At 31.3% G+C, this 27,917-nt stretch overlaps 1 protein-coding gene across 1 annotated transcript in view; it reads right to left on the bottom strand.

Moving 5' to 3' along the window:
• Window positions 1–27,917, bottom strand: part of LOC130444190 (uncharacterized) — a 64,173-nt gene that overhangs the window by 15,286 nt on the left and 20,970 nt on the right. Inside the window, exon 3 of the mRNA XM_056779239.1 lies at window positions 5,386–5,739. Within this exon, the coding sequence (XP_056635217.1) occupies window positions 5,386–5,648 (263 nt within the window). The 5' untranslated portion in view covers window positions 5,649–5,739. The remainder of the gene's footprint in view (window positions 1–5,385; window positions 5,740–27,917) is intronic.

The raw sequence follows: 27,917 nt of genomic DNA, 5'->3' as shown, positions 1-27,917 counted from the left end.
TAAACCTTGTACGGTCCTGATCTGATCTTTCTGCTTGCGCGTACAAAGAATGTTGACTCTTAACCTTGAGAATACCGTTGATACCTATTATCATATCTTTTATTATTGAAATAGAATTGTTCAGAAGTATGTAGAAGTGAAAGAATACTAAATACTAAAAACTTATAATACCACCATCATTTGAATTTTTTATTATTAAAAAAAATTAGAGAAAGGACATCTCAGACATCCGTACCTTAACAAAACGACATATTAAATATAGTTGTGAACAAGATATGAAAATTCTGTTTGGATTTTCCAAAACCATCATAAGCTGTAACCTCTAGCTATGCATCAATAATAACTGCAAAATTTTTTGTATATATGTTTTAAATTCTTATAAATTATTAGTGGGTTTTTCCTTCAATATTTTGGTTATTCATTAGATGTTGTTATCCAAGTGAATCCAGCTACCTTAATAAAAATAATCTATAATTTAGACACTTCTAATTTGATATATTCGTTAGTTGAAATTAAAGGTTTTGATTTCACAGTTCATATTATTAAGTATACTAGTAGTTTGAATATAACATGGTTGCTTGGCATAACCTGTAATGTAAATATAAAAATTCTCCAATGGAATATTCGTCGAATCAAGAGTTGAAATGTCTCTTCTAAGCAGACTTTAGTTTTCTATTACTTTTACTACCAGGCGTATTAACAATAAGCATAATAAAGCCTAGTCCACTAAAGGTTTACGTATATCTGCAAAGAACATGCGATCTTTATCTCACCTAAGGAAATTCTCGGATAGCATCTTCTTCAAAAATTACGTAAAACTATAAAAATTTATCAAATTCCATATCTCCATCTCATGATCCGCTTTCATAACTCCCTGATGCTAATGGTAACACAGTTTCTTCTTTATGCCCTTTAGCAGAGCTTCGCAGTACAATTAATGACATTAAGAATAAATATTCATCTGGAACTGATGGACTCACATTAAACACCTGTCGTATGGTTTAGTCATACGTTACCAACAGAACTCAGCTTGTAGAAGTTGATACTACGATGTCTTCTTGCAAGCCAATAGAATGTGGAGTTCTCCAAGGCTCAGTACCAAGCCCTATTTTGTTTCTTCTGTTTATAAACGGCATCGCGTATCTAGACATCAGTAGTGAAATATGTCTATTTGTAGACGACACTAGTTTCTCTTGGTGCAACCCTGATCTCACGGCACTTCAGAGGACCATATCTACCTTTAAATCATGATGTGATTCTAATCTTCTCTGTCTCAACGCCTTCTTATTAAATAGCACCACCATTGACGTAGTTCAATCTGTAAAATTCTTAGTGCTTGTTGAGGACATTTCCTTGAAATAGGAGTTACATATTGCCGCCTTATTTGAAAAATTAAGTTCCTCCTGTTTTGCGCAGTTTCCAAAGAACTGAACTTATCCATTTTCTTAACAGTCTAATATGTTCTTCTTGAGTCGCACCCCCGATATGCACTTCACTTCTGGGGTACGTGTAGGGCGACTTGATCGAATCTTGCAAAAGAGTGTCAGATATTTATTCGGACTGAACACGAGGGTTCACTGCAGGGACGTTTTTATAAGATTAAGAGTTCTGACTCTTCCTTCATACTTCATCTTTGAATCCGTTTGCCTAATTCTCAAACCTTCTCTTAAACATTATCAACAAATTTTCATTATTAGATACAATTGACACACACTATTAGATCCATACATTTAGCAAAGGAATTTAGAAGTTTTTTCTAACCAAGACGAACACATTCCTTCCATCTCTTCTCTTACTCTTATTACCTTCAGGATATATGAGATGTTCATGTTATGCTTGATTTTCCATGATCTATCGATTGTATACAGGAAATAGTCTCAATAGTCTTTTCATTTTATACTTTTTATACACTTTGTCCGATATGTTCTCATAATCTTCTTAAGACAACATCTCATTATAATGCCGCAGAACTGATAAATTTTCGAGTAAAGTATTTTTGAAATATAATTTATTTTATAAACTAGGATTGTGATCTCTGAAAACGAATTTTTAAAGATCGAAGCTCAAGAATGAGTAATGACAAAAGTTTACATTCACTTTTTGGTTTTTTCTCTATTTGCTTTCAATTGATGAACATAATATAACATAAACCCAGAACTATTTATTTTCATCACAGTATATGTTCTGAGTGATTTTCCTGCTATAAAATATTATGAGCGTCCTTCGGTTTACCGTTGAGAGAATCGGTTTTTTAACCATTCTGTTACTGGTAACTGTGAGAAATCACTAATGAAAAGTTAGTTAAGAGGTAGATGGGAATTTTTGAATTGCATAATCAACTAGAACAGGTTATATGCTATCACACAATCTCTTACCTTCTACAGAGATGTAACCAGAAACCGATAAATTATACTCAACTTAAATAACGATAAAAAAATTATGAACGAAGATAATTGGGTGAAAAACAAATATTTCATAGATATTGATAAACTTGATTCTCTTCGAACGTTTACTGCTATAAAAAGAGTGTTTCTTTACTCTTCTTCATTTCGTTATTCATTATTTGTTTATATTTCTGGCAAATTCAGTTTTATCATCATTAAATTGTGATAAGGAGAATTTTGAATAAAAAAAATCATTATACTATCCAAAGTAGTTTTTTTTAGGTATATACAACTTATCCTATTTTCTTCTATTCCTACCAAAATACAAGATAAGCTAAAGGAATCGAAATAAGTATATGCTTGAGGAATGGTTTCATCGTTGAAGTCGAATTTTCGTCACACCAGTCGTTAAGTTATGAAAAAAGAAATAATTACTTCGAAGCACCCTTGAATTGCTCTGATATGGAAGATATTTTCTTTCTTTTTGGAAATCCACATCAAATCAAACGATAGTTATGACTTTGCTGATTAAATCACCCTGGAATTCTTTGATATCGGTTAAATCCAAAAAACTTTGTGAGTACAACTATTCAGTTTCGGATGTGATGTTTTAAATTAATTTCTCATCTACGATTATGGAATGGCATAGCAAAGTAACAGAGTAAATGTACACTTTTTCAGATCGCTGCTGCCGTCATGTTCTTTCTAATGCTTCTTTATGATGTCAGCCTTAATTGAAAATGTTGTTGCTTCTGATTCATTTTCTAAATGCAAAGAAAATCAAATTAAGTGAAATATATATAAATCTGAGAGATTTACAGCCAAAATCCTATGAATAATTCAATGATTAGAAGATGTGTCTTTGGTTACTGATGAACCGATTTACGACATCGAAGATTAAGTAAAACCGGAAGTTAACTATTCTCTTGTTATTGAGTTTCTGCAAAATGTCACGATCACTAATTCATGAAATTTTTACTAAAAAAATAAAATTAGATACCCAAACAAAAAGACACTGGGGAAGAAACTTATGACACCCCAGAAACTAAACGTAATCAATAAAATGGAGGCACACTTCGTCCCTAACTAAAGTTAACCGTAAGCAAATCTTATTTTCTCGAAATCTCATATGCACTGTTTTTGGGAGAGAAAAAAAATTACTGTTTGATTTATTACTAGGAATCCAAACAATAAATACACATGTTTACCACGAGATTATCAATAAATTGCACCGCGCAATACAAAACAAGCGCCGAGGATTACTGAAGAAAGGTGTTGCTTATTTCCACGATAATGCCCATCCTTACGTGTTTGATCAGCCTGCATACATCCCGAAGCTCGTTGTTAGAGACTTTCATCTCCTCGTGAAATATTTGATGGTCAACACTTCAACTATTATGACGAGCTGACCGATCATGTTACCACATGGTTGATGTGAGGCATGCGCTATAACAAGTGCCTAATTTTTGTAGGACATTAGTATAACAGTAGTAGATTTTTGTAAAAAACATATTTTTACATGTTTTTTCCATAAAACCAAACGGATCCTACAAGTGGACATATGTACCTCGTATTATGTAGCAATATATTAATCCATTTATATTGTTAACTAAAGGAATACTCCAAACAGGTGGGATTTTTTATATTATGGAAAAATTTGAACTATTTCATTTATTTGCGAAATTATAAGTTGTTTTTATTAAAAGTGGAATCAAGAAAGAGCCAAGTCCGATCCTTTTTATATAAATCACCTCAAGCCACTAATACATTGTAAATTCTTGTGCACAAGTATTTCTAACGAATGTTTGTACATGACAATGAGTAGATTGAAGAAAACAAAATGGGTTTGTCATTTTATAATGCAGATAAAATATCAATAGAACAAAACCTCATAATATCCTGACGCAACATCGGAATTGAAACGATTCCGAATAGAAAAAAAATTCAAGAAATTGGTTTAAATCAAGATTTGAACTTTTAGTAGACGACAAACATCAGATAAGTAAGAAAGATGAAACTTAGGTTTCAAGTATCAAGTAAATCACTTTAAAAATAAAATTTGGAACTGAAATATCAGTTATACATATAAGAAAATACTATCTACTTTACCACACATACAATATGATTTGTAACTCGTAGTTCGCTCATTTTCTAATTCCTACGTTACATTAATGACAATAGATTTTCCTTTTCTCACTATCACTAGAACCAAATCACAAAATTTGGAAATTAATTTAACTATCATATCATCAATATAACTCATTGCTAAAATTTAATATAGTTAACTACATATTTTTTGCTTTAAGACCTAAACCTTCCCACGTCAAGTTTATGGATATTAATTACATACAACATGAAAATATAAATAAATTTTTAAGAAAATATATAAATGGTATAAATATAGTACTTAGAAAAGAGTAGATTGGTTAGTTATTAAAAAGGTGATAGTGAAATTTTGTACGATAACAAATTAAAATGAGATGAAGTCAAGAAATGTATTATTATATTTCAAAAATATGCTAGACACGACCTCATAAAAAATTAGCAGGATTTACCATTTCGATAACAACGAGTTTAGAACACAACAAATTGGTTTTTTATTCACGTTAGTTGCCTCTTTTCGAAGGAGTAGTTTTCTCTTGCCTCTATGGAATATTCTTCACACTTTTTTATATGTAAACACTTTTTGTAGTACATTTACCTGACGAGGAAGCGTACAATGTATACTTGTATTCATTTTTAGAACACGTATCAATTCTTTATTATAATCTATAGAACTATCTAGTTCTTGAATGTGAAGTGACTGTAGCAGAAAATCTGATGATTTATCTATATGAAAATTATAATCACTTCATCAATCTTTCTATTTAGCGATGTTTGATTGCAATGGAGCAATTGTGGTGATTTCATTTTTATACGTTATGATTGACAAACTGTAATCTGATATTCGAAAATATTTCGATTTTCAAAAAAATCATCATATCAAAAAAATATTGCTTACCTTACAGCCGCACAATAATGCAGACTCTCAATTGGGAAAAACCTAGTAATCTTTTTATGGTTCTCATCTACATTTTCCAATAATATTCCGTTTGACCATACACTTAACCAGGAGTCTATCCCTTTTGCCCCTGTCGCACCTTGATCTGGGTAGAGTTCTTGAAGTGGTTCTTGTATTCCTTGCAAACCATCTTTGGTCTGTTGAGGTACACTAGAACCTAGGTAAAGGACTCTACAACGACAGATTGGTGTTGATTCAGACATATTGTGAATACGAATAGAATATAAGATTTTCTTCAATGGACTAGAATAGATTCAGGTCTGCGGTGATGACTAGCATTGTTAATTTGAGAACCTGCAAAGAAAATATTGCTATTATACACCTGATAAGGAATATACATGAATAAAAAAAAGTTTATCTACTATTTTCCATTCAATACATCAAAACTTTCAAGTAATACTCGTACTTCTCTAAAGTACATTATAAGTTCGATTAAATGTTTTGTTCGGATTATGATCTTATCTCAAAAACCGACCCTTTTAGTTAAATAATCGTTCATACGTCTCCCATATAAGAAATTAATCAATGACTATCACGACTTTTGTGGCTGTTTACTATAATTTAATCACCTTTAAACTGAAACTTTGGAAACAGTATTAAGAACCAGCACAATTCATACATATGTTTTAGAATTAGAATTAAATCGAGAGTGTGGATAGCTGGCCCTCCTGTCGCCTTCGCTTGCCAAGACTTGTGCTATGACCCTCTAGGTGGCGTCTCGGACACAATAATAAATAAATCTACGACATCACATCAAATATTGATAGTTACAAACTAAGTATAAATTGTAACAATGAAAGCTTCCTTCTAATACTCGTATATAAGTGACCTAAACGTCAGGTGGTTTAGTAGGACGATACATGTTTTTTTAACAGAAAATAATAGTCAGCCATATTTTTAATGTCACTTTAAGCTCAAATTTTCATAAATTCCATGAAAATATTGTGATGAAAGTTGAGTCAATACCCCAAATTCTCATATCATATATTAATTTCCGGAACATATTGTTGCTGTAATGTTTTAGAGAATAACTTGTGAGTTTCCAAGAGTAATCTATATTATTACTTCAGAGTTCACTGACTTTCATTGTTTTGATTTACATAACTTTTATTACACTATCCGTGTAACATAACTGTGTTAAATAGAAGACAGCTTCTTATAAATTAGATAAGAAAACACAAGAGCAGATGTTGATACGGAACATTTGTATGAAAAATTAAGATTAATGTGGTGGAATATATAATTCTTGATCTGATAATCTGCAGATATATGTTATTAACCAGTATAATATCAAGAATTTGAATCATAACTTAATGGAATTATAAATAAAAGATTTCACTTCTCTCAAACGATACTTAGATATATAAGGAAATATCGTTATTGTATCGTAATTCAAACCAGTAATTTTTAAAGCTTAAAGTCGTTGATAATGACGAATCTCATCTCAATTCAAAATTGTATTTTCATAATATAAAACTAACTAGAATTCAATTTAAATAGTATAAATTTCCTTCTTATTTTTTGCTCCTAGTCATTTATTTTTAATATCTTCACTATCTTTATTCTCCCGATTTTTCTAGTCCTCTTTTTTATTTGTGAGTGATTCTGCAATCTCGTGACACAATTTTGATTTTAATTCTGAGGTTCGTAAACACATCAAGTCCTCTTCAAACTTGAACACTTAGTTTAAACGGGTAGATTTTTTGTTCTATATTTTCTATTTTGTATAAAAAAAGCTCACTATTTATTGGTTCAAATTTATAGGTAAAAAAGAAATTTTGAAATTGTTTTGTTTATTTTTATCCACCAACCTCAAAACAGCTAAATCTAATTATACGAGGGCCGTTTTGTTTTCAACCTCAGATCGCTCCGTGCAGACGTTACTTCGGCAGAACTGCGAATCTCTCGCAATACACAATCTGCCATTGTTGACATTCACGTTCACATTCACCATTATGCTACCACCAAGTGTGATTTGTTTTCTACAAGCTGAAAGCCATGGTGCTGTAGAAATCCATTAGAGAATGAGTCGTGTGTATGAGGAAAACTTTATGAGTGATGGAGTTGTGCGTTAATGGTGTCGAAAGCTTAAAGATGGCCGTAATGATGTGTATGATGAAGGGGGCCAAGGACACAAATCTGTCGTCTCAGATGAGCTGGTTCAACGACAGAATGGTTGAAGAAACCACAGATTCACTATTCCTGCTTTGTCTACGGAATTTCCAGAAGTTTCAAGGTATGTTTTGTACTCTATTGTTACTGAACAGTTAGGCTACATTGGCGGCAACTTTCTTTGAAGAGGGTATTGAAAAGCTTACCCAAAGATATGACAAATGTCTCAATCTCATCGGTGATTATGTCGAAAACTAACGGTAACTGTACCAATATTTTGGTAATAAAATTATCATTTTATATAAAATTGTCTTTTATTTATCGGAGGTTGAAAAAAAACGGTCCTTGCATAATCAAATCACCAGCTGTGTACCGATAATGATTTAATTTTGAGACTACCGTTGATATTTCACAGCTTTTGTTTGAGAATATTGTAAACCCCACATGTAAGAAATATACTAGTTATTCAGTTATTTGACCACTAGCTTCGTGTGTGATGGTTTATTAGCTATTAATAGAAATAAATGTTTAAAGAGCAATATCTCTTTTTTATCACCAATGTTTCAATTTATTGTTTATACCGTTATATAGATTTGGAAACGTGCGTTTACTAGAAAATTATGAACCATGTACTTAAACATAGTTCGCTTTTTTGCTAAACTACTTGAAGGCCAAACGATATTTTGTTGCTAATGTTTCTTTTATCACTGTCTAGTTTTTGTTTATTATTGTTTGGAATTTTCCATTTCTCATAATTTTTTTTTGTGTTTAACTACTTATTAATTATGGACAAGAACATAAATTCTGTTAGAATTATTCAGCACAGTGATTGAGAAACAATCACACCTATGTTATTCATAAATGGAATGAAGAATTTCATTAAAAAACTTTGCAGGTGCACATTATTCAAACAACATTACTATTTCTTACATATATTTCCTAGTCTCTCATTTCTTTAATGAATTGTTTAAAACAATGCCGAGTAAACGGTTTTAACAGTAATTCACTTTGTAATTCATTCTTAATCTGTACTTTATTCTCATAATGATTCTTCTGAATACTTTAATTGGATTGGATATGCTCTGTCGACTGATTTCTTCGTTTTTCAGTAAATAAAAGTTTGCCCAAATCGAGTATTGAGTATTGAGTACTCATATTCTTTAATTTTTTGAGGAGTAACACATCAAAAAAAAATGAACGATTCAAACAGCAATGTTTACCATTGTCAACCAAACCGAAATTAATTACATAGTGACTGTCGAGCCATTTTACTTTTAGATAAATTTTGTTTCTATTAGAACTTCGGTGGTCTTTCATCTGACGCAAATAATCTTGTCGTAATCGAACGATCCGTGATGATTCGGTTATGACCATCAATTTATTCAGTTTGATGTATTTAAAACCAGATGCTGACAAAACTTGACGCAATGTTTATAAACTGATATAATTGTATTCTGGATGATCTGCTACCTTTTGCTGTATCACTTCTAATGTCGCAACCCTGTTCTCCTTATATAAACTATAAATTGTCCTACGTATAAAATCTTGAGTAGCTTTATCAACTGTTTTCAGTTTTTCTTTACATGTATTTCGGTTATGTGAATGATCTACAGCAACCTATTTCGTGACTAGTCGATAAATGGAAAATTTACTAACTTTAGTTAATTTAGCAATTCTTATTATGATTGCATTATCAGATTGATGAATATTTTCCTTTTTAAACATTCGAATATATTTAAAATAGCTTGCTGTGTTTATATATCTGAATCTTTATTATTAAATTAATTCATACCTGTCTTTATTCTCACTACACTGTGCAATTTCATTGTCTTCATTCGGCAGTGTTCTAAAGAACGCCATATTTTTATTTATTTGAAGAAATTCAAGAATTAAATGAATCTCACCCAGCCACGCCACTGCTTATCGCCTTTCGACAGCTTCGACCAATAGAAATGCATTTATGTTTATGATTCCACGTTTTCATTGGTAAACCAGTTTACTGAATTTTATATAGAGAGTAAACAATTTTTCATTTATTAATTTGTTATGAATGCCGTGAGTATTTATGAAATATTGATTGTTTCTCGCCTAACTGTCTTCTGCAATTGATATTGGAAAAACTATACTGTCATTTTGTGTTTGGTATCCGCTCTTAGTGCCTCAATGACACATATTATGAGATTTTTGAAGTTTTTAGTAGCAATTACATTTTATTTCAAACGTAGGTAGCGTTTCATTTCTTTTTTGTTAGTATTTGTGTGGTGCATGACTTTAATTAACCCTAATAATGTTTTATGAGATTCGGATGTGGAGGCTAGACAGGCCAGTCTAGATAAGCTTTATTGTCACTAAAAAATTTTACTACATAATTTTATAATACATAATATGAAAATACAAAATAATGATTATATAGTATATCTTACATCACAAATTGAATTATACCAGTCTGTAGAGTCTACGGTAAATTGCAGAATTCAGCCACAGAATACTAAGATCTTTCAAAAGTTTTTGCTATTTCTATTTCAGATGGTAGTTGATAGAATAATTTTTTAGCACTGAAGATAATGGAATTTTTCACCAAATCAGAAGTAGGTATAGTCAAGTAAATGTCCAACTTTTTTTTTAGTTCTTACGGTAGATATGCATGGGTCTCAGTGTTTGAGAACCAAAAAAACAGATTCTAAAATGAAGAGAGCGGGAACAGTTAGAATTTTATGTTCTTTAAAATAGAATGTGTTCTACCTACCCAAAGCATAAATATAACGAATAGCTGTATTTTGTAACTTGAAGATAGAATCGAATCGGTTCAAACTACAAGACCACTAGAAAGGCAACCCATACCTAAGATGCGATGCGAATAAAGAATAGTAAGTTGTTAAAGCAGTACGAGAATCGAGCTGTTCAGACACAGACTTAATGGCAAAGCAAGCAGAGGTTAACTTTTTTGTCAGGTTTTCTATATGTACAGTAATAATATTCTTATAACAGCTAGTAAAGAATTTAATGGTATACCTCACTATATTAAAAAATATATGTAACTATAGTTGCTTATAAGAAAAGTTACATTCAGTTAGATAGAGTTTTTTCATGTCATTTTTCGATAATTGTGATAGTTATTGATGTTATAAGTCCGGAAAGTGATTTAGTAGGGTACGAGGTAGATGTTTATAAACGAGGCGATGACGGGGCCGAGTCAAGAATATCTAATCCCTAATAATAACTGTTTTCGATTTTAAATAAAAAGCAAAATTATATTAAAATATGAAATGTCATATCTGACAATTTAACTGATAAAAGCTCCATTGATTATTCTCTTATTATTTAAAAAAATGAAAATTAACATAAGTCACTAAGACATTGTAAACAAAGGCAGATATATTTGGAAAAATTGGGATTTGGAGAATTAAAGTGTACTGTAAAGTACAAGGATACCGTAAAGTGCCATTTTCCGGACTCAAATTAGTACTGTAAAGTCGACTTTACAGTACAGTATATAAAAAAAATAATTTAACTATTGTATTCATTTGTTTTATTGAGAAAGTTATAAATGAAAGAATAAAAAGCGATAATAAAGCAGCGTAGATAATAATTGTTCTACTTTTTCAGATAAAATTATAAGTAACATGTATGTAATATGTAACATATTGTAAGCATAAAATTTGCTTTTTTATCATACTTTCCGTGCTTCCCATACTTTTAGCTAAGGCTTCATATATTTGTAAGGTTATGTATATAAATAAATTGTATAAGAACTTGAAAATTTCGAACAATAGCCTTAACGGTGATTGAAAGGAATCATATTTGCATATCCTAGTTCTCAGTAATCGTTCAGGGAATATGTGTTATATATACATCTCTATCTTCAATTGCACAAAAGGAAAATTGTCATCAAAAAATTTAACAAACTTTTTTTTCTGTATTAAATGAAGTAGCGTAATATAATTTTCGTAAAATAATTATTATTGACTGCATATGTCACATACTATTGTTTTGAAAGTTGAATCCTTGTAATTTTTAATATGATGACAAACTTTGACCTTGATACACACATATCAGTAATACTCTATAAAACAAAGTTCAAGTTCATAGTTATAAATAAATGCCAAATAGAATCAACAAATACCACTACGTTTATAAATACTAGAGCAGTTCACTTACATTTTATTTGTTTAATATCCAATAAATAAATCTGACTTCTAAATATTTAATATTTTCAATGATTTATGTATTATTATTTATTTCGTCTACTGTCCTCCATTCTTTTTATATGTTTGTTCCAGAATTTCTGTCTCTGTCTTACCCCACCTTCCTATGTCCTGTATTTCACTTTCCTGTTTAATATCTTTCTACCGTATTCTGTGGTGTTTTGCCTTGTATACTTCGTAGTATTTTCCTTTCTCATCGTCTGTATCTTGTCTTGTTTCTGATGCGTATGTACGTGCGTTTTATTTATCTTGATCTTACTTTCGGTATTTGCTTTTCCAAACTATATCTTTCAGGCATCCCAAAATTCAAATTGTCGATATATGTTCCTAATATTAAGCAATTTCCAATTACTATACCAGAGAGAAATAAAAAAAAATAGGTAAGATAATGATAATTATAACTTACTTAATACACTTAATACCACCAAAAAATCAGAATTTTGTAATAGTTTTTAACAAAATGAAAATAGAAATTGAACGGCCTGCAATGAACATGAATGTGATGAAGGCAAGGTAAAGGTCATATTATAGAAATTAGCATATTATATTCTAATAGGAATGTTCTTAATGAGTATGACCGACTTTAACTTGAGAAAACAGTCGATGACTTTTAAAGATGGGAGTGGCTCTACAAATAAATAACTGAATGTTTATTTCATAAGTTTTCCTTACGTTATTTATAAAATTAATAAACACTGTGAAATTATATCATGTTCTGAAGTATCATGATATGGGTTTCGTTTTCAGTGTAAAATTGACTGAATATTATAATGTCCTCGTTGAAGTATTGAGCACCTAAATATGGAAAATATTGAGAACAAAGAATTTAAACTTTCAATTAAATAATAATTTATCACAATTTGTTGAATTGACACATCTCATCTTCACATTTTTCCTTTAAGTATCTTTCAAACTAGAGCTGTCAAATGTTTAGATCATACCTTCTAGTAGTTCGTTTGTTGGAATGTTAAGTGAACAAAGAAAGACCTGTTCTGGCCCGGTTTTGAATTAAATGAAGGAGTTATCACAAGCAACAGGGGACAATTTTGATTTAAAAAATCGTTCTATCATCCCATGAATCTGGTTGTTTCAAATTTTTGGTTTATTCTGTCCCACTCATATTGTCATTGACACTGAAACATTTTCTGGTTCTAGTTTTCTTATTTTAAAAAAAGTCAGTGCTCTATTTTTAAGACGCACATTTAATTCAAATTAACACAGTTATATCTACACGTGTTTAACGTGGTTTGGAGCATCGACTAAGAAATCCATCACTCTTAAGAATTTTTCGACATTGATTGTTCATTTTAGAAGCATGTTTCCAATATAGTTTTCGCGTCATTTATAAATTTTTAACTTTTGTCAAGAAAATTATTGTGTATAGTTTTAGTCATAGCAATTACAGTTTAATGTGTAATAATTATGAAACAAACATTAAAATACTCTTCGTGTCAAGAAGATATCTAGCTCGCACGGATGTACTTTTTACCTGTACAAAATTACTTAGGAAGAATTAGCAGCCGGAAGTTGATAATGAAATTCCACTCACATTAACAAGATAGAAAGTGAAAAAATATTTTTGTGAAGGCTATTGTTGAAGTTTTGTAGAATTCAAACATGATCAGGAGTATTCTAAAAAGGTAGACTTCTCGTTAAATATCGTTTACTAATATTTAATTTAGATTATAGCTAAATTGTTACACGTTCTAAGGTTCGTAATCTAACTACACTGATGAATATCGATCACTAAGTTCCCTAGTCTAATTTTCACCCATATTCAGTTCATTTCTAGAGTTACTCCAATCTTTTTACCCTATTTCTACATAACGATTTTTCATTGACTTCCCTCAATGGGTCCAATCATGTAGATAATATTCACTGTTGCGTTATTGCTTAGGACAGTTCTTGTGGTGCCACCCAGGTAACTGCTGCTAGGATTTAGGTGTGTAGTGGTGAATACAGATTCTAGCATTGGTCACATATTGAGGCTAAAAATTCTGTTTATTGTAGCTATGAGACAGTCATAATCTGTGGGATCCATCTTATATATTAAAAAAATTGATGATTTCCATTCCGAGTCCGCTCAGGCGTTCTACCCAACCGATTTGCTCAATTTTTTTTCAATGAAAGGTATTGATGCACAGATAAGCCATCAACCATCGGATTTCATCTAATTTTCACCATTCTCAAGTTATACTCAAATGCGATTTCCCCCTGTACATTACTTATGGGAGTTTTTCACATACACACGTTCTATCCTCAATATCTCAGGTTCTATTCCAGATAGAGACTTCGTTTTGGTTTAAGCACACTCGCTGAAACACCTTCTTTCTTTTGAGTTTTTGAACACTTAATTCGGTGGAGTTGGAGAGGGGCTAGGCGTGGACATTCAATGTGGAGTTATGGATTTTTGTAGGTTTTTAGCAATTTTTCTACATTCAAAGATCTATATCTCAGGTTCTAATATAGCTACAGAGTTCGTTCTTTTCTATTATAATGATTTCTGATACTTATTTAATGAATTCGATGCGAGAGAAGCCGCGGGTAAAAGCTAGTTTGGAATTAAATCACACACTAATCAATGATGGTTAATTTCACTGGAGAAGAATATCCATAATGCTTGTGAAACTAAGCCTTTGTTTCAACTATATATTTTCCGGTTAAAAACAGGTTCCATTTAAACTTAGATTTTTTTTCGTTGTTAAAACTTTGTTCACTTTGACAAGTTCTAATAAACGTACTATTGGAGACACTCATTTCAAAATTTGTTATGTGACGATTCGAAGCTGTCACATAAAAAGAAAAATATGAATAAGTATTGATATGAATTATTAATCATGCACTAATAGTTAAAATATTTCCAATAAAATAATTTCTCTATTATGTGTAACTTCTTATCGTAAAAATGAGGATTTCTACTTTTGGTTAGTTTTGGTGGAGATGTTGTGATTACGAGGATAGATTGAAAAAGTCTTAGCCTACTATATAAAATTTCAATGTCAAAATATTTTATTACGCAACATATTCTCCTCCAGACCTCCACAGCTTTTATTATCTGTTCCTTGGAAGAAAATTTACAACCTTTTAAAGTTGTTTCAGTCGAAGAAAGAGATGGCAGTCAGACGGAGCCAAATCTGGTGAATAAGGGCGGTGTTATAGTAATTATATAGTAATTGAAACCCTAAATCACAAATTTTTTACATGGCAACATGAGATTTGTGTGAAGGGGCGTAGTCCTGCAAAAACAAAACACATTTGGATAGCTTTTCGCATATTTTCTCTTTAATTTTTTCTCGTTAAGTGGTCAGTAATATTGAATAGTAATCTCCAGTTATTGTTCTACGCTTATCCAAAAAATAAATCATGATTACTCCATGGCAATCCAAGCAGATTTTTGTACAATAAACTTCTTAGGTCTTGGAGAACCAGAGTGTTACCATTCCATCGATTGTTGCTTTGTTTCCAGATCGTGGAAATGTACCCAAGTCTCATTCCTAGTAACAATTCGATTTAAGAAGTCTACATCGTTTTCAAATCGAGCACAGATCGAACGCGATGCTTCTACCTTGCACGGTTTTGGTCAACATTGAAACATTTGGGAATTCATTTTGCAGCAATTTTTCTCATGTCCAAATAGACGTGAACTATATGATGAACGCGTTCGTATGAAATATTGAGTGCTTCAGATATCCGTTTAAGCCCAATTCGACGGTCTAATAAAATCATGTCATGAACGGCATCGATATTTTCGGGGACTGACACAGAAACTGGCCTTCTCGATCGGTCATCATCTTCAATGGAAAATTTGCCTCTTTTGAAGCTTGCAGTCCAATTTTTCTCGGTCGCATACGAAGAACATTTATCACCAAGGGTATTAAGCATATCTTCGTAAATCTGCTTACCTCTTAACCCTTTTAAATACAGGTTCTTGATGATGGCTCGATACTCCAATTTTTCGACTTTCACAATTTCGGTGGATATCTTTTTTCTTTTAATTTATTGCGTAACTCTGGTTTACTTTTTTGATGTCAAACTTTACATTGACACTTCTAATAAGTTATTGTTCGTTGCTATGGTAACGCAATATTTTGTTTATGCATGGAACTGGTCTAAGCTAACTAGATATCAATACATCCTCGTATAAGTCCTCTAATTTATGTTAATTAAGTATAGAGAACTTCACATGAAAAATGTTCGAAGTTCGAAAAGTTTCGAAAGCAAAACAAAAATCCATCTGAAGTATCTTTCCAGACAAATTAGAAATCTGAAATAAATAACTCTATAATATAGATCAAATCAGAAAATCAGAGTGCAGGTTAGTATTGTAAAGGTCGTACCTTTCACGAAGAACTATCACAGCTAACGTCTATAAAGGAAGTTACTAAGCGATGACTGGTCCTCCAAGACTACCAATAAACAAATATATTCATAATGGGTATAAATGAACATTGTTGGCCAGATTGCGCATCATGTGAACATGAACAATGATCATCGAGGCGGTGTTGGAATCTTTGTTTTATCAAAGTACACAAAATATGTCAAGAATTTTATATCTTATATATAATATTATATTATATATAAGATATATATATATATATATATAATTTTATATCATATTTGTGTATACCAAGTAATGTGCCTTCGGATAGTTAAAACGACTTTTGTAAAAGATAAATAATTTTCATTCCTTCAACATCTGTTTGGATATCGGTCTGGCATGTTTGCGTATGAAACCATATAGATTACAATTAATACCAGCTTTCCATTTGACTGTGAAATTTAACCGCAAATATATGAGAATATCGAAGACACCACAATGGAAATCCTCTTGTTCGAGAGTTTTTAAATGGCAGACACCCATAGAAATGGATTGCCCGTACTGGGCTTTACGATTCTGCGTTAAGCACTGGCCTACAAGACCACCAGACTTTAGGATTTCTGACTTTTTTGGGGGGGTTTATAAATAACACTGCTTAGTTAAACTGAAAAGCCGTATTAGAGCATCGAATCCTATCCTCAAGATATACTAGCTAAGGCCGTGCTTCGCAACGTGGGAATCATGCCCCACAGGGGAGCAATTTGATTGTAAAGAGGGACAATTCGAAAATGGACACGGCACTAGTTTACCCTTTTGCTCTTGGCCTTGCAATGCTGAATTTCAAGATTAAAACTATCTGACGGGACTAAAATACCATCTTAGTATTTGGCGTCTTCAAGTTTACTTCCCTTATGGCAGACGGTAGGCTCTGAGTGGACTCCTGGACGCTTTAAAATCTTGCTAAACAGTTGTTAGCAAATTAAAGAACTTAAATTGATGAAGAAGGAAGACTGAGGCGTCTCGTCAAGAATTTATGGTAGCTAGCAGGGATGTTGCATCCAATATTAGTGGATTTGTCTGATGTATCAAATATGCAGTTTCAAGAAGTTAACAAAATTGAACCTACGCAGGGATCTGAATAAATTCAAAATAATGAATTATTATAGAAAAAATATTATTTCGAATTTGCATTTTAGTTTTTCATTATATGTTTTGAAAATTTTCTTACTGTGTTTCGTTAACAATTTTCCAATGATTTCCTCTCAAAAAGTATCATTAAAGTTTCTTAATAGAAAAATTCAATTTTTTAACAATAAAAATTATGTCTATTTAACATAACAATTTTAGAAGGGCTTGAATGTGGCATGGCACAAAAAAGGTTGAGAAACATTGACCTAATGTTTGTAACGAGTTTGTATCGGTTAAAGATAAGTGGGATAAGAGGGTATGTAATTAATATAAAAATAACTTAATCTCCATATGGTAATTAATTTTGAAAATATAAACCAATAAAATGTGATTATTCTTTTGACACGTCCTGTATAATAATTTGCCACACAAAGTGTTAAAGGTTTCAGTCAATCTACTTTATCACATTATCACATCTACCTGCAATGATTTGTGAGAAATATATAAGGGAATCAACTACCTACTGAGATATTACTGAGGAATGTAGAAAAAATATATTCCTGATAATTTATCGTTTGTTGATGCACCATTAGAACCATATTGGATCGATACAAACATTTCCTTGTTTCCCCCAATTGAATAATAAAATACAAACATGTTTATTTACTTTTAAAAAATATCCTATCGCTTCATAAATATCCCATCAAAGTGAATTATGTAATGAAAATATGCTGGTGGAATAGCACGATACGCAAAGATTCTTGATAGTTTACGTAATCATCAACATCGATACAATCAGGTTTGGAAAACGGGTTATTTGATGCCTATAGATAGTTGTGTTGAATTATATATGATTTGTGTTTATGGAGGAAATAAGGCTGGATCTAAGGTATAAAAACAGATTAAACGACAATTTCTCAGAATAGTATAAAATAAATTCTTGAGTAAGTTTGTATCTTGAACGAAATATGTTTCAGAAATGAAGTATCTTATAATTAATATAAGGTTGATTAGGTTTTCACTATAATTTTTAACAAATAGACATCCAAAAAATGTTTTACAAAAAATTTGTTAGAAATCAATTAAGGTTGTATCTTTTATTAGGATTAGTATCGAGTTTCAATTTTCATGAACCAGATGACAAGCTCAGTAACTATATATTGTTAAATGGAAACTACTTTTGTTCTGTAATTTAAGTAAAAAATAATAAGAACAAGTGAAAAAGGCCTGGAATGAAAATCAACATCTTGATATATTGCTTTATTTAGTAGTATTACGATAATGGAACATGGAAGTTTCTACTTTATTTGAATCTACTTGCACAACTTCAAAAAAATTTGGACTATGTGTTAGAGGTAGGACATAGAACCATTATAGGTAATAGCAATTTTCATCAGCTCATGGAATCCAAAGTAGAACCTCAAGAAAAAAACTGAAAGTTATTCTGTAGACGTATAGTAAGGTATTATTAATTGTAGAATTGTGAAGTACTCGTATATATTCTCGACTACACATCAACATAAGAAACATAATTATGTAGAAAAGATACCACTCGAGGTAGCTCAGTATTTGGAGCAACTGTTTCCTACTTAAGAATCGGAGGGAATAATTTGGTAACAGAGCGGAACTCTTAAAAACGCTTAAATAGTATTGTAAGTTTAAGAACATTCATGTGGCCAACTACAAATATCCAATACTCATTTCATGATCATGGAAATGTCTGGATTTAACATCATTTTACACTTTCCGTGGCCCGCAAAGAAAAAAAATGTATCTAAACACCAGTGTACAGTGTACTGTATATATGAAATCATTTCAACCATATAATGCTACTGTATATAACTGGTGCAGTAACGAAATATAACTTAAAATCGATAATACAAATTGTAGAAATACCTAAGCATTATTATGATTAGCGAACAAATAATTTTATAAACATATTAATCGTCTTACTACAGAATCTAATAAAATTGGAATGCGTGGGGTGCATCGAGCGCACATTTGCATGTTTAAAGACGGTATCTTCAACCCCTGTATTTAGCTTGAAATGTTTATTACAGTAAACATAAGAAGAAAAATTATAAAAGAATTAACAACAGAGTAACAAAGAGTTGATACTTTCTCATCAATGCGATTATAGTCATAGTCTCCTAACCTAACCTAACCCAACCTAACCTAACCATTCTTAAATTAAAAGATTTTTGTGTGGAAAATTCAAAATGCACAATTTTTTTAATTATTTTGAACCTAATACCTAAAATGCTCTCATACTTAGAAAAAATAATTTTTTCAATCAATTTTTTTCCAATGTTTTATATAATATTGAACATTTGCTCGTGCTGATGGATTCTCGTTTTATTTTTACCCATCTCTAGGACTCACTTCGGCGGATCAAATTTTTTTCGGATTCGACACAGGTAGTATGCGCTAGATGCACGTGTGCCCCTCGCAACCCACCAAAAATTGAGCTACTTTGAATTTTTACAGAGTAGAACACTAAGGCTATAAAGGGGGAAATTAGCTAAACAGATAAAGTCATATTTTTCCTTCATAATTCCATCACATACAAATTTTCGAATTTCTACAACAAAAATTCAAAATTCAAGAACTACATACTGATGAACAAAATTTCCAATTATTAAAACACGTCGAAAAGTTTCTTCAGTATTTGGTTTTAATCACTCCATATTTTTTATCGACAGACCACAATAATTAATTGACTCTTACATAATATCACTTTCCTATAAAAATATGTCATTGCACTAGGGTTTCGACGTATAACCTTGGGGTGACGTTCCTTTGAACCAAGACGGTTCTTTAAATCAGATATTTCGAAACAAAATATCTCGATAATATTTATTTATCAATATTTAAGTAGCTTTATTAAAATATAGTTTGAAAAAAATAAAAATCATGTTTTAAACGATAATTTAACTGAAAAGTAATATCTTGCATAAAAATAAGATTACTGGTGATAAAATTGATGTCATTATTATAAAAGCGTAGGGTGTTTGATTTCCAGTCCAGAAACACTCCCAATGATTTTTTCAATTACTGACAATTATTCATGGAGTAGGACTTCCCTTTCTATTATTCCTTTCTTTCCCCATGTTCTTAATAAGCTCGAAATGGCTGTGTACTTTACGGGAAACGGTTGTGTGTCTCGGTGAGTTTCTTAAGGCCACTCGACATGGTGCAAGAAATTGCATGATTCATTATTTTGTGACCGGTTGAACAATGATGATAACTAAGTTAAGTACGTAACGAATTGAGAAAGTGGTCAGTGGATCACTGTCAATAATTATATCTACTGCTGCTTTGGCGAGATCTTGTATGAAACAATCAGCTGAACTTCATGTGCGCATGCTTTTTGTCAAGAAATATTACATCTTGCATTTTATTGTACGTTGTGTTCCATGTCAAGTGGCCTTTATGTAGGTGACTGAAATGTAGATACAGTACGTTTCACTAGGATAATTCAACAGCTAAAGCTTCTAACGCCAATCGATTTCTATTCCAGCCGTCTGAATTATTTTACTTCTACCGAAAATCACTGACTAAGTAGGTCTTACTTTTCCTTTATTCTTCATTTCCAAATTTCTCTCATTCAAAATAGTGATATAGAAATTTAGGACTTGATATCACTTATAATTTTTTACTAGTTTCTTTCCGAAAGATATTTTGAAAATGTCATGTCGTGAAAGCACTTCACTTTTATAATAGTGGCATTAATTTTCTCATCAGTAATTTTATTCTAAGAATTTATATTCCTCATTTTAGTATAACTTCAAAAGCGTGTTGTACTTTTAAAAATTGCCTATAGACGGGGAGCTGGCTACAAAAAACAGGGTCGATGAGGTCTGCGTTATTTCAGCTTGTAAACTGGCGGCCCCAACTTAGTACATCACCAAACGCCACTTCTTAAGGTCAGCACATGTCGGTTATGAAAATGCTAGCCGGTTTTCCCGAACGAATAAATTGGCTGAAAAACCTTATAACAGGCGCGCGCGAAACTTTTTTATTAGGTTTTTGGGGTCTTAAGTAAGACCAGTTTCTTGGGGATCACAAGATGTTACTGAATACTGAGCAACTTTATCAAAAAGTATAACTATTCCCAAAAGTCCCAAAATCAATTGATAATTGGCGCAGTAAATGAATCAAACGCCCGATAAAAAATGATTATATTTCAGCGAGTTTTCATCATATCCTGATGTTTTTTTTTCAATTTCAGGTAGTTTAAACAGATATTGTGAACGAAGACATCAAAAATAATTTTCCATTAAACAAAACTTCTTGCGCTATAACACTGCCCTTAGTTGAGATCCCAAAAACATAATAGATAAGTTTCGCGTGCACACGTTATGAGGTTTTTCAGATGAGTTTTTCGGCACTTTCTATCACTTCTTACGAGGGCTTTCCGGCCTGCAAAACTTCTTGCGCTATTACACCGCTCTTATTTGAGGTTTAAACCCCACATTACAAAAGGTTTCACGCGCGCCCGTTATAAGGTTTTTCAGCCAATTTTTTCGTTCGGGAAAACCGGCTAGCATTTTCATATCCGACCTATGCTGACTTTAAGAAGTGGCGTTTGGTGATGTACTAAGTTAGGGACGCCAGTTTACAAACTGAAATGGCGCGCACCTTATCGACCCTGTTTTTTGTAGCCAGCTCTGGGACTATTAGTCTATGAAAGTTTTTTCATTCGATTCGAACTTTGTCGTTAATTTTATATCCAGATCAACATTTAGATAATTAAGAATTGAAACGCGCTAAAAAACCCAATTCATTACTTTTTAATGTTTTATTTGAATGTCCACAATGTATATGAAGGAAAAAACAAATTCCAAATCGACCAAAGTGATAGAAAATCTTATATAATTTAAGCAGAGAAAACAAAGAAAGGAACACCTTTATAAATTTTTAGAATGTAAGTTCATACCAACAAGTATTTATATATTATATAATTATTATTGGGTGATGATACCTTTGTTATCGAAACGGCCAACGCAAGAAATACGTTTCGTGTTAAGGTTGTGTACAGCTTCATACAAGCAAAAAAACATACAGGTGAAACTAATAAAAGCAAGTTGTAAAAAAAACTTTTTCATTGATAAAATTAATCGACATTAATAGCGAGTTTAAGTTATCATATATAATGTCAAGAATTATTCAAAAGCGACAGCTGGTAATAATTACTTTCTAAAGTCTCTTTTAGCGACAGCTGATCACCCTGATTATGAATGCAAATATTCTAAAAGTTTCATATCGTCAGCTAAAATATATTTCATGCTTACAAACACAGCTATTTTTTCAACTACGTGTTATAATTCGCTTTATATCGCTATACAATGAATTATAATATTTTTAAAATTATTTTTCCATAACATGCTATTTTTATGTGTATTATTAGTTCTTTTAAAACTTTTAAAGTTTGAAATGATAGATAGCAACAGATCTATGAGTCCTCAGCACTCATCACCTCCTGTTTATCTTTTGTTAATTGACACAATATATAAATAGGTCTGGCTATTAAATAACGAGACTGCGTGCATAGAGAGCGCCTTAGACGGGTGGAGTAAAAAACGAGTACTGCGTTTGGTATCTAGATATCTTGTTCCAAAACACGTTTCCTTCACTATTATCTCGTGCGCGTATTTTTGAGTGGTGTAAGTGTTTTAGTGGGGGTCGAGAGAGTAAGTCAAAATTCAAGGCAATGTTAATCGTTTTTTTCGACATTAACGGTATCGTGATGACTGAATGAGTTCCAGATAGTCAGACAACTCGAGTATTTTGCACCAGGACAACGCACCTGCCCATAACGCGCTATCTGTGCACGAACACCCGCTGTACTCACCAGATTTGGCACCGTGTGACTTTTTTTGTTATAAAATCTGCTTTGAAAGGGACTTGAGTAGATGAAAGCGGTAAAGCAAAAAACGGCAGAGCTCTTAAACGTCCTCACCAAACAAATTTTAATAATAAAACCCTTTATGGTAACCAGCCTCGTTATTTAATAGCCAGACCTTGTATATATTTCTCTAATCGGTATAGTAACTCTCCAATTGTTTTTTTATACAACACATACTTTCATCTTCATCTTTAAAGAGATATTCTATTAAGTTTGTCTTGGAACCTATCTACCTCACATATAAGTTTGCATAATTTGATGATCCTAAATTTATTGTGAAGCCTTGTTTCCAATTGGTATTTCATCAGTTGTATAGAAAGAAAGGCAGAGCTGATAAATTTATCATGACATGACTTTTATTTTGGAATAGTGACGTCTACAGAGTTTCTCTTGCTTAAAAACCTGTAAATTGTTCTTGTAAATTTTTCTTTCACTCAAAAACAACATGTATATACTAATTAGCGAATGGAACTCGTGATTTGTTGTTCAATAAGTGCATCATACCTATTAATAGTTTTTTCTTCCAGTATTGTATTATATTTCGTGACAACTACCCGACCGGAGAAACTACTGGACGGTCATTAAAGCCTTAAAGCCTTATTAACCAACTTCCTCAATTTATTATCTTCTAATACCAACTAATTATCTTATAATATAGTGTGTACATTCTATTTGCATTCATTTTTTGTAATTAAAATTTACTCCAGTAATTATAGGCTCGAAGTGTATATTTGATGTCGACTTGACAAACTTGATAAGAAGAATAGGTACTATACTCTATTCGTAAAGTACGTGGACTGAGAAAAGAATGAATTTATGAACAGTTGGCGCAGAACATAGTCTATCAGCCTATTGTCAAATGAAGGCCAGGGCGTTTGTGAAGATACTTATCTCTTTTCATTATCCTCCAAAATATGAAGTGACACCATTTACATTTGATTCAGCAGTTGTTTCCTTGCTTGCCTTTCCTGTGCAATCTTTTCGGCATGATGCAGTCTCATATTAAAATACTTATAGGGTGGTGTTAAAATTACTTGATTCATTTAGTTAATTCGCGCGTACCTAATGGTTTTCGAAGTTTCGTTGCATGTTGTTGTCTTGTATATTTTATATTTTAACACGGAAAGAGGTGAATCCTTCCTCGAAATAAGCGGTAATAAGGAACATTTTACAAAGAAGAAAAGAAATTTAAATATTTATAAGAGCAATAATTCAAGAGAATATAGACATTACAAGAAATGAGAAAGGATTTGCGACCAGAAATTTCTGATCGCAATGTGGATCTACCGAAGATTTTTAAGAGTTCCATGGAAGAAAAATCAACGAAGGAATTCTTAGATCTAAATATTTTCAATGCTTCTAAATTATTGTATCTAAAATTAACTGCATTGTAAATATATAAATTTGTGAATACATTTATGCATCCTTTGTGGATTAACTTTTATCTTACCTTCCAATTTATAAACGGCCAGAAGAGCGACGAAGCTGAAAGGCAAAATAACGAAGAAAAGAAGAAGGTATTTCTTGTCAAAATCTCTCCCAAATGTATGGCAAAACTGACCATGAAAAGAGTATCAATTCATATTAAGTAGAAACGAGATGAAATATCTACTTTTTAATTTAAGTTAAATCGATACTCTACAGAATATGATGAAAAATCAAGGTTAAATGCTAATTATGATTGCTCATTTAATTATCGAGTTATTAGGACATGAATTTTGGACGAGCTAATTCAATTATTATGTTTAGTGTATAGATATAGTGTCAAATATAATTAATGATTGATTATTTATGACAACTTATTCAATTTGACATATATTTTTACACATAAAAAAACAGAAGAGAAGTTATTAACTACCTTTTTCCAAAAACAGAATTAGTTGTTCATACTTCCGAAAATTCGTTTTTTTACAAGGAAACAGTTGTTCAAAAATTAGTACAATTCATTATAGGACAAAACAGAAATATATCAAATTGGAATTGTTGGAACAAATTAAAACTACAAACAACATTTATGTGTTGAGCACACATTCTTCATTATATTCATTCTTTTTAACACCACCAAAGAGATTTCATCATATATTATTCTATGACTTCCTCTTTAAAATAATCAATAATATAACGTTTTCTTTCCTAATCGCTTCATCCTCATTTGCCAATTATAATTTTTTAAAACAAAATTCATCAGCAATTGCTTAAGATAAGTAGTTTCTCAAGTCATTAGAAGTTTTATGTATGTCAATGTCATAATTAATATAACATTAAAAACCTCTTATTTCAAAAATCGAAATGTCCCATTAGATTCATTATATGATCTTATATAAATAGCTCACGACAATAATTTTATATGTTTTCGAAAACGTCAAACTTATCGACTAGAAGGACATCCTAGTATATCATAAAAAAGTCTGCAATTGATTGAATTTTTTATTTATGATTTCGAAAAATAAGTCAACAAAAATATAAAATAAAATTACAAAAATCGCGTTTTTCTCAGAAAATATAGAGTGACAATTCAAAATACTTGGATAAACAAAAAATTGTTACAATAACTGTTTTAAACAAATGTGTCAGTTCAAGCATTACTTTGTTATAATTTACTGTATACCCTTTACGATATTATACTGCCGATGTCTGACCTTGAATTAATATGAAAAATTTCTATTTCTATTGATGTTCTACTATATAATTAGTAACTCACAAATATACAATACAAACATACAAAACGGTTACTTACTCTCCTAGTAACTAAATTTCTAATACAAAAAGGTCCTAAACTCGTTCGAATCGATAGTTCGACACAGAAATAGAGAAAACTAATATTCAAAGATAATATTTTAATAAAACTTGGACGAATAATCATATTTAGATTTTGCTAGTCACACAAATTCATACTCTTATAAGTATTTAGGGAAACCCAAGACGTTATCAATCATACGGTGACTGAATTTTCAGAGCAGTAATAGGTTGTAATAACGTTGTAACTATTGAGTTTTTTGTTTCGTACCCTCATGGGTTTAAACAAGTAGTGAGAAATATCGAACCCTTCCCGATATATCAGTTTATATAGCCGCTTTAATGAGTATCTGTCTTGAAACATAGATCTTCAACAAGGAATCAACATTAAATGTAGTTCTGTCCATGTTGTTACTGTAATAGATTTGATTACCATTTACCAATGATATGATTAAAAGTTGAAACAAGTCAGTCGAAGACGAGGAAAGATCGGAATGTCCCTCCCCTGACCCGATGAAAAGATGCAAACAATGAACAAACCTGTTCGTTTAAGCATTTGACTGTTCGAGAGCTTAGATTTTTAAATTTTGTGTTGGTCGGTTGCAAATTATTTCAACAGATCATTTGCAAATAAACTTGTGAGTGACATATTTGCTTTGAGACTTATAACTATTGACACAAAAGATAATTTTTGGCTCTACAGGCGAAACAAAACGTTCCAGTTCTCAATTGAAGAGCAATGACTCTTCTCTCTCCCTAATAAGGCTCTTCGATCAAAATCAAATATCAAAGTTATGGTAATTATTTTGGGAGAGCTTAATTCAAACAGAGTTTTTACCAGGACTAGCTACATGTGACTGGCTAAATTTGCTAAGAAGGTGATGGTCTGACACCATTACTATCATCAAGAAAGTCGAAGAGGAAGCCATTCTGAAAGAAGCCCCCAAATATGCTTCTTGTTAGAGAATCAACGTTGCGATGAATTCATTAGTAACCAATAATAGTGCCAAATGTTTTCATTCACTTTTTAATAAACTAATTAATCGTATTATTATTACACATCGTAATCACTGATTTTTTATATATTTTCTTATTGGCACATTGCACAATTCTTAAATATCATCTTCAAAGATTATTCACTCATTTTTTCAATTCATATTGATAAAAAAGTTATTAATTTTTTCATAGAATCTCAATAACGTTTCTACTTCATTTATTTTCTTTGCTCCGTTTATCATCCGTAATATTTTTAATTGGGTTACTTCACAAACAATTTTGACACAATTTTTTTAACCAATAAGTATAATTTCATAAATGAATGAAACAAGATCTTTGGAATTGGGTTAATATGATAAGCAAACTGGTGAAAATATTTGTAAAAAATGATCACATTCTAAAACGCGTTACGACGCTGAGGAATCTATGTCATAGGTTCAATATATCGTGAAATCGTTTGGTCAGGTTTTATTGACGCTGCTGTAGCTGTAATTATTGAAAATGTATTTATTACCTTCTCAATCTTACCATTTTGACAGATACCTTTAGAATAATGTTTACTAAAATATTTTCGTATTTAGCAGATGTGCAAAAATAAGAAATACAACTAGGAGTAATTAAAATTTAAAATATAGGAAATTACTAACATCAAGTGGAACTTAAAATAATTGGATGGTAGTAAATTCGGCCTGATAGCAGATAGATAACGTTTTGGCGTGGTAAATTAGGCCAGAGATATTTGAGATGCAATATTTGTACCTCTAAATTCCCACTCAACACACTGTGTGGAAGTGTAAACAGTGTGTTCAGTATATCTCCAATAGTTCCAGAAAGTCCAATTTAGTACATGTAAACTTTTTTCAGATTTCTATTTTAAAACCAAAAGAACTGAATTGGATATTATAAAAATATTTCAATTAATTAAGGAGAATTGAAGCATATAGATGTCAGATAGGTACGTTTTATGTAAATTTATATTTTCAAAAATGTATAAAATCATACAAATACAGTAAAATTTGAAAAGGTCAAAAATAATGATAGAAATTTATACTAAAACTAAGCATTGTAA

Source organism: Diorhabda sublineata, chromosome 5 (genome assembly GCF_026230105.1).
Source record: "Diorhabda sublineata isolate icDioSubl1.1 chromosome 5, icDioSubl1.1, whole genome shotgun sequence".
Taxonomy (NCBI): Eukaryota; Metazoa; Arthropoda; class Insecta; order Coleoptera; family Chrysomelidae; genus Diorhabda; species Diorhabda sublineata.
This window is presented reverse-complemented; position numbering and strand designations above follow the sequence as displayed.